Genomic DNA, 13,293 nt, shown 5'->3' with positions numbered 1-13,293 from the left:
TTCGTATTTACGACCAAAATATAATAAAATTACATTTTCATATAAATAATAACTAAATCCCAATATGTATTATAAAAAGAAAAATGAAGAGCGCCTTGAGCAAAGAAGCTGCCTTGCTAAGGAGTGGTAAACAACAGTCAGAGCTTGGCGGGCCTTTTGTTTTCACGCATCTGGAACAGGAACTGGAGAAAAACTTTCTCAGGTTTCTTACAGCATTTTTGCATCCCTATTCAACAAGAGCAAGAGAGCAAGTGATGGTAGTGTTGTTTCAAAAGCTAATAGAAAGTGTCTAAGCTTAGCCAAGAAACTAGAGGTGTTAAAACAATATGAAAAAGGCGAGAGGTCTGTGGATATTATATGGAGCAAGCAATGAACATATTTTCTGAAGGGGATCCATTAACAGAACACAGCATTAAAATTTAAATAAACGCAAATGACCTCTCCATAAAGATGTATAATGAGAAAAGAAAGCAGCTGTGCAAGGTTCTTTAGACAGCTTTATTATTCGAAGGCCTAAACCATCAACTTCAGCTACACCATCAACTTCAGCATCATAAGCAGCTTCAACATCAACTTCAGGTTCAGTAAGTTTCAGCAACAGCTTTATGGAAAGCTACAGCTTCAGCCAGAGTTGAACCTGATGACTTCATCACCTGAGTAAAAACTCACACAATATTCATTGGCTGTCTTTATGTTTTAGATTTTACCGCAATTGGCGAGTAGAATTTTTGTTTTACATTCGTAAATATTATTCAAAACATATATGAACAGTAAATAAGTGTTGCTTTCATATTCATAAGTAGAGAAATGACGATATGTTTTCACATGTACGCACTTACTGTTCATACGTTGGCGTTCCCAATTGTCTAACTTTATTTCTTTACCATTAGCGGTTAGCTACTTCTAGGGTTCCATTTATTAACATTAAATAACATTAAATAACATTAAATAAAACATACATACAGGTATTCCATTTTTTTACATTAAGTTCACTACAGCTACAACCAGGGTCTTATTTCTTCAGTTTCTTATGTAAAACCATCGTCACTCACGAAAACAATACCGTCTTGTCTCCTCGTGTGTTTTAATATTCTACGTATTATTAATGAATTGCATTGTTCATTTTACGTATATAAACATTAATTCAATCAAATACATATTCAGTAATAAACAATAATGAATCTTTTGTACATATTCTTAAGATAAATGACTTTTCCTTGAGTGCGCACGTATACATTGGCGTTCCACTATCAGTCTCACTTTTTCTTTAATATCAATCGTTACTTCTACTGTACATTAAAAACATTAACTAAAACATACATATTTTTTTACATTAATTTTGCTGCTTTAACAACAACCAGGGTCTTATTTTCTTCAGTTTCAGGTGGATAACTGACATTATGGGTGTAAACACTGACAACAATGCCGTCTCTTATCCTCTTGCGTGTTTTAATATTCTACGTATTATTAATGAATTGTATTGTTCATTTCGCATATATAAAGATTAATTCAATCAAATACATATTCAGGAATAAACAATAATGATTCTTTTGTACATATTCTTAAAAAGATAAATGGCGCGGTTTCCTTAAATGCGCACAAATATGTTGGCGTTCCCAATCCATCTCACTTTTTTTTTCTTTGCCATTAGTGGTTAGCTACTTCTATTGTTCCATTTATTAACATTAAATAACATTACTAAAAACGTATTTATTAATTTTTTTACATAATTTTACTAAAGCTACAACCAGGGTCTTATTTTCTTCATTTTCTCGTGTAGAACTATCATCCCGGGCTCCCGGCTGTAAACACTAACGAAAACAATGGCATCCCATCTCCTCTTGTGTGACCATATTATTATTCATTATATTGTATAAGGTGCATTCAGAAACATTATTTAAAGAATATAGTTTGCAATTTTCATTAATTGTATTGTTTTAGGGGAAAAGATGGTAAAAAGCCACACAAAAGATATGAAAAGTTCACACTGGGGAACGCATCTCATTATTATTGCTTTATTTTAATGATAATTAATGATTCATGATAGGATGATTCACCTTACTCTGCAATATTGGAGGACACATTACCGTCGTTATTCGAGGCTTTACTGTACCTGAATAAAAAAATTATAATTTCTAAGAACTTTATTCTATTTACATACTGTACTGTATAATGTTTGCCTCAATATTATTTTCAGTAGAATGCATATTAGTAAAATCTCCAGTGCTTGGCTTTAAACCTAAATTTCATTAATCAACCAATCAATCATATTAGTTAAATAAGAAGAATTAGCTCAATGTTTATACAAAGAAAATAACAAGTTTTAAATAAGGTAATCACTATACAGGGCTCAATTTTGTAACAAGTGGTCATCATTGGCATGTATTGTAGTTCATTACCTGTAACCAATTTCTGGTCATCAGTTATGACCTGACAACTACAGTATTACAAGAAATTGCTCAAATGGCAAGTTGCTAAAAGTGTGTTCAACTTACGGCTTTTTGAAGCTATAATTGCCCCAAAAATCTCATCGCTCCAGAAAATTTGAGTTGGCTCCTACAATGCTGATCTAGGAGCCCTGAACACCTTGCCACTGGAATCGTTTTTTACAATATTGATCCTTGGTACAGTGTATTTTCTATGACTGGGCATAATTATAGTAGATCTCAATAAAGTTTTTATGTAAAACTTAAATCAGAAGGTTTTCCAAGTTTCTTTTAGACTCAATATAAAACAGCTACTGTACTATACTGAGATCAGAATCTTTTTCCAACAAAACCCAAGTGTGGAAGAGGACAAAATGTGTGGGTTGTACATGAGGGTAAAATATATTCATCAGGGAATGTTGAAAAATTGTTGTGCACTGTAAGTTACTGCTATATAAGTGTCATCTGTCTTGGACATAATATCTATAAGGATTTGGGTTTCTTATTTACATATCAATGGAATAAAGCATCCAAGAATACAGAAGTGGTATTGTTATAAATTAATAAAAGTGGGAATTATAAATGGAGAAATTAACACAATTCCACTTGAGAACTCCAGCAGGAGAGATTCTCTGGGGTAAGAGATAAATACAATATATATATGTGGTGATAAAATTATGGGTTGATCCTTGTATAACAATTACTTGTGCACCACCATCATACAAAGCTTATACATGTACAATATTTACAGTACATTAACTTGGAGTCACAAATCATTCATCTCCACTAAGTACTAAATGAAAGTTCCATATGGTATAAATAATAGGATAAATACATTTATATATTGGCATGTTCATTGAAATGTTCTCATTCATTATTTAATAACTTGAATTATCATCTTTCTTGTACCAAACATCATTTTCCTCCAAGAATTGGCAGAGGCAACTAATTTGCCAAAAATTGCTGCAAGTAAAATAACAGGGCACTAAATGTTGATGTATACAAGCAACTGATCTATTCTGTAATGATAATTTTTTGTTTTAAGAGACAAGCAACACATTAAATATCCTTATACATAACATACAGTAAGCCATTTTGTTGGTGTGTGGCTCATCTTGTTATAGCTGTTTGCCTGACAGCTTATAAGAATACCCTAAGATAACATAATTAACATGCAGAAGCAAATGTTTATGGTTATATTAAAGAGAAAAAAATTCACTGGGTATTGTTGGGCTGACATCAAAGTACTGAAGAAACATGATGCAAAAAAGTAACTTTGGTAAGGCCTTTGCATTATATATATCTTACATACAATGGCCACAACTGAACACATCAACACCAGGTACTACTGCAGGTTATATACAGTAGTTATGTACGTACAGTAATTGCTGACATAGCTCATATATTCTGTGACATTATGATTCATTTTACATACGAAAAAACAAAACAATTTCAATACGTAATGATCATGATATTTGGTCAAAATGTGGTACTGCTGTACTGTACAGTATTTACCAACATAGAATGAGATTATTCTTAAAGACAAAAATTCACTAAAATTACAATTGGAAAATGATTAGGAATGTGTAAGTACTATTTTAAAACTAATACTTTGGCTTATTCATATTCAACTACCCATGTATGAGAAGTATATTGGAAATATATAGCAATGCTAGAAAAATATTACACAGTATGTTTACTTTGCCTTAGAGCACACCTGATTATCCCTCTATTCCAAACAAGACCAAAATTTGCTTCCAAAACACAGCTTTGTTTCCCTATCAAATGCATCTTGGCCTCTGATGTACAGAATTACAAAAGAAAAACTAACATCTTTATCCTAGACCACTACAACTAAGAAGCTACTTTCCAACGGGGAATAGTAAATGCACAGTTCCGTGTCTGCTGTCCCACTTGTCTTTACCCTCGGTGTGAATCGAAAAGCAGTACTGTACCATGTTACAAGCATAGCCACTATGGCCAAAAATAAGAAAGAAAAACTTTGCTTATATCCATAACAGAAAGAAAGCTTAGCAAAGGCTTCATCGTCTCCTACAACGAAGCACTCAGAGAGGACTGAATGAGTGGATGGATTCAGTAATTCAACCAATTTACCATTATCTCTTAAGCCTTCAACACTTCCCAAGAAGGGCTTGCTGCACCAAGGCCACTCATAACTACTCATGAATTTTTAGCATGTTTTAATCCCCAGGAAACCTTTTCTTTACTTACTCTACATTTCCTTCCCAGGACACTGGTTGTCTTCATATCACTCTAGCACCTTTTACCTTACTCCTATATACTGTACTGTCTTATCTAGGATGATGCTCATCACATAACCAAACTACAGTACCCATGTATATGACATTACAGAAAGCCCTCACCAACTGAAGATTTCCCATCCTCAAATTCCATACATCCACAGTTTTCACTCTGTACACCATTTCACCAGCTGCAGTATTTAGTTTTATGTCTCCGCGTATTAGCACGGCTTAGACAAGTGCGTGGGAAGAGTATAACGTTAGTGGGATGCACTAAGGATCTCTGTCCCCTCATAACAACCACCTCTCTCTCCACATCACCCTCAATATCATAAAGGTAAATAATCCTGTACTGTAAAATTTATATTACTGAACTATTTAATTTATATTAATCTATTTTATTTGTATTTGACTCAAATTTAATTAAATTTACAATACAGGTATTGTTTAGTGAAGGAACACTCAACTTAGGCTTTGACTAGTGTCATCTGGATCCGTGGAACCTAACCCCCATTTCCCATAAACCTTTAGTCTTACCAATCAGAGGGTTTTTCAGGAACTTAACCCCTGTGGTTGGCGAGAGATTACTGCACCTCGAAACCATGACTCCATATCCCATATCTGTCACCCACCTAAAATAACATTCTGTTACTACCTCCAATGCCATGCAATAAATAGGGCTTCAAAATAATCTTGACTGGTTGCAGAAATACTTAAAAATAAATAATTTAGTGCTAAGGACTCTCCAATACTATCTTGGATTAACTGCTAAAACATAAAACCATAATGGAATAATATTCCATATTAAAATTTCACATTTTTTAAATGTGAAATATGAACTCTTCATTCCTCCTTCCTGACAGAATTTATAAAAGTCAAACTATAATAGGAGGAGCATTAAAGGTTTTTGTTTTGTTACATAAGAAATATCACATTATTAATGTTTGTCACACTTTGTGGTGAACACAGATGTATAAAGGAAGTAAATGGACAAAGACTTGACCTACTGGAGTGAATCCAGCTCCTGTAGAAGACTTTGTCCCTTTTCTCCCATAAGACGGCAGAAGTAGGACACGGCTGGTCTGTTACCCAGGCTGAACAGGTGGAGGACATACTTTCTGTAAGTAATAAACAGTTACCATCTACCATGGTACACCAAGTGTAAACATTATCATACAGTATTAAGGTTATCAATCAATCCTTTTGTTTGTTTATTGATATCCAGTTCCCTAACACACTTCATCTACTTCAATAAGGATTTGTTTACTATTGCATGCAAAGTTGACAAAGTAGCAGAAAATGAAGGAAGTAAAATGCTGGAGGGGTTTGAAGAATCCCATAACACATTATTCAATAAGTTTTTAATCACATCTTTCTATGTTTTACTACAGATATAGACCGACTCTTATCATTTAAACACATTACAGTGAACCCTCACTTTACGCTGTCAATTGAACCCACGGCGGCCCGCGTAAAGTGAACAACATAACATATGGGATTAATTGAAATAGAGACCGGGCAGACCCCCAAACTCCACTTTTTCCCGACACAATACGTACGTTTTAGTAAAAATAACATCTTAACTTTATGATGGTATGCACACACACATAATATAGAAGGGAACAATCAATAAGAGAATAATATACTGTAGGTTAGGTTAGAAAAAACAAGGTTGGGATTAACACTTACATTAGTAGAAGAGGTGGGTCGGCGTACGGGAATGGAGGCTGGCTCCGAGGCAGAGGGCAGGCTACTGGCTCTCAGGTGAGTCTTCATCACTGTCATCCACACTTATTAGTGCCTCCCTGACAAATCCCTCAAAGTCACCATCACTGTCTCTGTCTCTTGTAATTATCACTGGCTTGGGCTGGCTGTGGTGGGCAAAGAACTCGGTAATACTTTGCTGACAGCTGGTGTTGATGTTGTCGTGATACACCTTGATGTAGGGGTCCATAGTCTGCAACAGCTGGGTAGTGAAGACTTCATACCGGTTATCGCCAGGGTCGTCGGAAAGGAGGAACTTGAGTTTCTCAACACACTCGATGGCACCCCTTACGTTACTATGCGATAACTGGCGTTCTTCTTGGGATGACGCACCACCTGCCTCTTCACTGACGTCATCATCATCTAACATCTCGTCGGCAGTCACATTAGGATCCCTTATCACCTCTAGGATGTCGTCGTTGGTGGTCTCGGAGAAGCCTGCAGCTGTAACACTCTGCGCAGCTTCTCTGGCAAGGTTCACGGCTACTGCAACAGTCTGAACCTCACCAGTCACAAATTGACTCTGCCTCCCACCTGGAATACCTTGCAACACATGTCTCCATGCGTGACGAACCGTTGCTACAGACAGCTGATCCCATGCCTCCACCAAGAAGTCCACAGCTTTCTTGACGTTGAATTTTCTCCAAAACTGTTTCACAAGTACTTCTTGCTCTGCCAATTGTTGTTCCTCGTCCTCGTCGCTCTTGCTATCGGTGTCACCCAGCTTACGCAACTCATCCTTGATGTTGGTATAGTCGTTCAGGAGCTTGAATTTCTTTGCAGAGAATGCAGCTTTCACATTACAGATCAATTCTTGGTCCATGGGCTGGATTAATGACGTAGTGTTGGGAGGAACGAAGACCACTTTTACGTTGGGGTGATGATCTAACAGTGTCCTGGTGCGTTGTCAAGCAGCAACAAAATGTTGAATGGAACATTCTGTTGCTCACAGAATTTTTTAACGTCGGGAACGAAACAGTCATCAAACCAGGAGAGGGACAGTGTAAAGAACATCCACGCCTTACATGCGGTCAGCCAGTGGACATTTAGCTTGGTCATGTCCATGCTCTTGTAGGCGTGCGGCTTGCGTGCTGTGTGGATCACCGATAACTTGAGCTTACAGGTACCGGAGGCATTGGTGGTAAACAGGACGGTGATGCGCTCCTTCTGCAACTTCCGGCCCCGACACTTGCTGGCATTCTTCACAACGAAGGTCTTGGAAGATAGCTTTTTCCAAAAAAGACCAGATTCGTCCATGTTAAACACCTGGTCGTCGGTGTACTGTCCTTCCTCCATAATCTCACGTAAAAACGGAGGAAAATCCCTAGCCGCAACACAGTCAGCACTAGCTTCTTCACCACCAATGTTAATGTTGGTGATCTTGTTCCTCTATTTAAACCTCTGCAACCACCCAGAGGAAGCATCGAAGGGTTTGGGCTCTGCAATTCCCATCTTACGTGACACTGCAGCATACAGTTCACGTGCGTACTCCTTAACTGAGCGCGTGTTCACAGCCATGTTCCGTCGCGCCTGACGAATCAAGTAGCTCACAAGTAATTTTTCCATCTTGAGAAGCACCTGATTGTGACAATACTTGATCATAGAAGCACCTGTAGACTTTGTGATGTTCATGTGCTCCTTTATCTTGGCTGCATCCTTCTTAATTGTCTGGATCGTAGACTCGTTAACACCATGCTGGCGCGCGAGATCAACCTGTCTTGTTCCTTTCTCCAACTCTTGGATGATCTTGTATTTAATTTCGTAGCTTAGGGAACGTCGTATCTTCTTTGGCTTAGGGTGGCTGGGTCCAGGTAATGCAAGGTTTCTTTGTGGTGGCGGTGGTGGTCCAGTGGAAGCCATTCTTATGGAACAATGGATACCAATATACACAGTGTAGTCGGGAGGGGTGTAACTGACGCGGGTAGGTCAAGGGGCTTGAACGCTCCCGCGGCGGGGCACGTCATAGTACATTAAACCAATCACAGCTAGCAGGGGAGGGAGGTAAGGATGCTTGGCCCAATCACAGTCCGATACGTCATATGACGTCACCGATAACGCAACAAAGACATACACTGCGCAACCTACTCGCGCCGCTTACCCAACATGGCGGGATGGCGCGAGAGATGGCGGGAGATTTTAATCCAAAAATGGTGAGGCTCGAGAGGACCGCCAGCCGCTCTCAGCGTAAAAGGGTACACGCACCGCGTAAGTGAGCATTCCGTGTTCGGCAGGGTACCGCGTAAACGTGGAAACGCGTAAAGTGAAACTGCGTAAAGCGGGGTTTTACTGTACTTTTCACTCTCTGAATAAAAGGCCTCACTGGCCAAAAGAAACCTAACCAGACCTATTACCTTTAGTTTTATTACTTTGGGTCACAATTCTGATTTTATTCAAATTTCAGAAGTACTGTATTCCTCCACATGCTGATTAGGGATTTTGATTAAAACTGGCAAATTCGAATAATTAGTGTAAAATAATGACCCCTGACTTAACTACACCATGTTAAGAATATTTAAAATGTCAACTACACTATACCTATGACATTAATGAATTCAGATCTTCAATGCACTGTACTATACACTGTCCACATAATCTTTTTTGATCACTGAAGACTATGTCCAGGGCCCAAGGTGTATGTTACATATGGAGAAAACTTGAGGCTCTGAATCAAGGAGTCCATGGCTTTATAGTTGAAGGTATGTTTAGAGATTAACTAACATGTCACCTGTTCTTGTATTTTTCAGATGAAGTAACATTACAACTCGTGAAGATTAGAAACATCCGCTTATTTCACCTGATGATTAAATAAACACCTTCAAAAAGATCACCTTTTCACTCATCTGTTGGTTCTAACAAGTGTCATCTGCTACTGTCCTACTGAGCAATGTCTCAAGTGGATACAGTATATTTATTAAGAGGAAAATGGATTCTTCTTCTTGTTAGGACAGCATACAAGTAATTGTTCAAATCTTTAACCTAACCTAACTTAAACTAAACTTACTTATGAATGTTCTCTGCAAAGGAAGCCATGGAAGTAGAACCAGAGAGAACAGGAGAGAATCCAGACTGTGTGCCCAGTGGTGTAGCTAATGGGTGTTGCTGCTGCTGTTGTGTGTTGGGCACTACCTGGAGTTGTTGAGCTGCTGCAAGTAACAATGCTGCCCTCTGGTGATAATGTTGCTGTACCAACTGTTCTAGCGCTGCTGTGATGCTGCCCACAGACAACAGGGCACATACACCTTGATCCTGGTAAAGTGAGTAATAATTGTAAGGATTTATATGAGATAAAATGTTGTCAGAATTGTCAGGATTTATAAAATATATTGTAGCCATAAGTGTAATGATTTATACGAGATACAGTACTGTACCTTGTTGGCAGAAGTAATGAGGTGATGGGCCCAGCGCTTTAGAATATCAACGGACTCCTGAAGTGGAAGAGCACATTTTGCCAGCCACACTGAGTTCTCCCAGTGACCATATGACTGCAGGTAGCGACATGCGTCACCCGCCTTGCCAATCAAACACAACAATTCAACACCTAGAAAAAATGATAAAGAGATCTTATTTCAGAGTACTGTAATACAGACATAATATAGATACTGTATAATAAAAATCAGCATTGAGAAAGTTATATCATTCTGGAGTAATAAACAATATTTCAAGAGTTAATTTTTTTTATCTGTTGGCCACGAATCAGAATCTTGTGTCTTATTTTTGCTGCAATGTTTTTTTTATCTGTTTACTTTCCTTTCTTTATTTCTCATTATGCTCTAACCTCTCCTTCAGTATATAATAAAGTCTGTATGGTCTATTCAGAAATCTATAAAGTTGCTTGTTATAGAAACAGAACCTTTGTGGACAATACTTAATATACTGGCAAGGGAAACACCTCAAACACACACTAACAAGAACTGACCTTCCCATATGTTGCCTGCAGCTATTAAGTTAGTTGCTACAAGTTTGATTGTTGACTGAGCTTGAGTGGAGTGATGAGTGGCAGCGAGCAGGCACGCCCGCAGGCAGTCTGTGTAGAAGTGTTGGTTTGAGGCATCGGCGTCCAACAGAAGTCTGACGGCACGATCTCTCTCGCCAATCACGGCCAAACAGCGGCCAAGAGTTGCCCTCTGTGCACCTTCGAGGTTTTTGCTCTCATGTATGGCTAAACGCTCTAGTTCATGATGCTGTTAAAAAGTAGAGAAAGTTCTTATGGCGATCACCTCATGACTGGCTATCATTTATATGGCAGACAAACTGTACTGATTATAACATGAAGAATAAAATTATTTATACAGTTGCAGATAAAATTCCTGGACACTTGAGGATTGTTAGGGGAGGAGCATTGGAATTTTAATATATTTTCTCATATTTTTCTTTGTACTGAGAAGCAATTTTTCCAGTTTGTAGTTCCAACGATATGCGATGAAAAGTAACGTTATCAGATGTGCACCAAACATCTATATGACCCACAAGTAGATGCAAGATATTGTCAAGTGTTCATCAGGGAATTTTGTCTGTAACTGTAGCACATAATTCTTAGTGAACTTTTCAATGCTTCTTGTTTTATATTATAATTATATGATAAAGTGTAATAAACTGAAGTATCAATGTCTGTTTCAACAAATATTCAGGATTTTCATGAAGAATAAGAACCTCTGCTTTTTCACCTGATGATTAAATATTCTAATGCCAAAAGGGGGGTTAGGTAAGGTCAGTGTTTCTCAAACTTTTTCACTCCATTCCCCTCATGAGGAACTCTCAACATGGCCCCCCTTCAGTTCTCTCCCAAGCTCCTCACAAATAATGATGAGAAAATAAACTGTGTTGGTCCTTTATTTTAATGTTTTCAGTCATCAAACAATACATATTTTGTTACAGTTCACTGGGATGGATGACAGTGTTTCCTCAGTCGACTGCTTCGAGGTCGAGTCACTGATAAAGCACATCTCAGGTCTGGGTCCACAAGTAACAGGTTTTGGCTTTTATTCTCTATTTGAAGAAGGTGGAGAAACCAGATTCACATAAATAAGTAGTAGAAAATGGCAAGAGGACTCAAAGTGTGATCTCACTAACTTTTGGATATGACTGACACACTTAGCACCAGAATACAGTCAGAGATTTTTCTTCATAGAGTTCACTGGCAGCAGAATCGTTCTGAGATCAAGGAATTCGTCTGAACAGGAACTAGAATCGTGCAATCTGAGCGAATCCGTTGGAAATGAAAAACTAGCTGCTGCACCATACTATGTAAATATCAAAACTGTACCGTACGGGTATTATGATTTCACACAATGACAAAAAAAGATTTCTCCCCTAACAAGGCAAAGTAAAAAAAAAAGTTGAGTCAGAGTTTCCACATTTTCTCCAAACATATACAACTTACACAGCCTGCCATGGCCCCCCTAAAATCTTGCTGTGACCCCCTTGGGGGCCATGGCCCCCAGCTTGAGAAACACTGGGTTAGGTTGATCAGGTTAGGTTAGGCTGATTAGATTAGGTTAGGTTACACTAGGTTATGTTAAGTTAGCATTAGAGTGTTTAATTAAGTGAAATAAGTAAGGGTTCCTAATCTTTAGGAGATCCACATTTAATACATATGAGAAACTTGAGAATGAATGACCGACAAATGAAGTAGATTCAGTGTAAGCTCACAATTATAACATTAAAGGCCTGCAAGAGTGAAAAACAAAAACAAGAGTTACTTTGTATGTAGCAGCATCACACAGATGATGATAAGTGGTCTCCAGGGGGTGAGAGGGAGGCACAGCCGTGGGTGGACAGAGGTCTTCGCTGCCACCACTCTTCTCTGATGCTGAGTCACCCAGAGTGATCAGCTCTGCACTACCAACACTACTGTTGCTGCTGCTGCTTTCATCCTGTACAACAGAAAATAAAAATTAAGTGATAATTCTTGTCTGTATCATCAGACCTGACATCTAAGTTAAATACAGTAGCATATGGTAGAATAATTCTGTAGAAACACATGACCAAAGAAACATCTTTTACACCCAATTTCAGGCATGATGTAATGTACTGTACAACTCCCCAATTATCCTATATCATCAGCAGTAAACATGATGTTTTGTCTTTTGTCACTTTTAGTTTGAACTGCACCAACTGCCAGGGTTATTGACTCCTTCACTACAAGACGCCTATGTTAAGACATTTTCTTTGGCTAACACCTGACAATTTTATTCAGCACAGAGAGAGATCCCTGCACAAAACATTAATAAACAGTTGTCATTCGTGCGATTTTCTTTTTTTCGAGCACCAAATATTTTGTCAATCTTGTGGTAAACGAAGATAAACTGAAATGACAATAATGTTTAGATTTTCCGCAGCTTTTATATTTGTAATGCTCAGTAGGTTATTTTGTTGGTCTGATTAATTATTTTTAATGACCAGTGATAGTGATTTAATTTTTGATGATAAACAGCAACTTTTGAGAAATAAAACACCAATCATTACCTTAGGGTGAGTGAGTGCAGGTTGTGTGAGGTAATGACAGGCAACCGTCCAAAAGTCTATCTCCCCCTGATCCCCAAACAGCTGTGCCGTCACCAGAGCACGATGGGCCGTCGAGCCGCAAGTCTCCAAAAATTCACGGAGCTCGGCAGGTACCCGTGACAACCACACCTCTATATCTGTGACGACCATTAATAGAGGAGTTATGATACATTCCTCCTTTTGTTAATACATGTCTACTTCATACATGAGTCACACAAACATGTTAACCTCATTACCTATCTCTTCAACACCAAGATGGACTGTTAACAACTAAAGGAATGTATAAGATCCGTTGTGAGTTGTACTGTACTATATGTCTCTTACAGTACAACTCACAA

At 38.2% G+C, this 13,293-nt stretch overlaps 1 protein-coding gene across 1 annotated transcript in view; it reads right to left on the bottom strand.

Annotated features, from left to right (window-relative positions):
• Window positions 1–2,129: 2,129 nt before the first annotated feature.
• The window catches only part of LOC121873687 (WD repeat-containing protein 11-like), a 29,451-nt gene continuing 18,287 nt past the window's right edge, over window positions 2,130–13,293 (bottom strand). Inside the window, exons 17-22 of the mRNA XM_042377385.1 lie at window positions 12,917–13,092; window positions 12,151–12,324; window positions 10,368–10,632; window positions 9,820–9,989; window positions 9,453–9,697; window positions 2,130–5,805 (exon numbers count right to left, since the gene is read on the bottom strand). Coding sequence (XP_042233319.1) covers window positions 5,691–5,805; window positions 9,453–9,697; window positions 9,820–9,989; window positions 10,368–10,632; window positions 12,151–12,324; window positions 12,917–13,092 — 1,145 coding nt within the window. The 3' untranslated portion in view covers window positions 2,130–5,690. The remainder of the gene's footprint in view (window positions 5,806–9,452; window positions 9,698–9,819; window positions 9,990–10,367; window positions 10,633–12,150; window positions 12,325–12,916; window positions 13,093–13,293) is intronic.

This window comes from Homarus americanus, unplaced genomic scaffold (assembly GCF_018991925.1).
Source record: "Homarus americanus isolate GMGI-L3 unplaced genomic scaffold, GMGI_Hamer_2.0 scaffold55640, whole genome shotgun sequence".
Lineage (NCBI taxonomy): Eukaryota > Metazoa > Arthropoda > Malacostraca > Decapoda > Nephropidae > Homarus > Homarus americanus.
The sequence above is the reverse complement of the archived record's forward strand: the minus strand, read 5'-3'. Positions and strand labels throughout refer to the sequence as shown.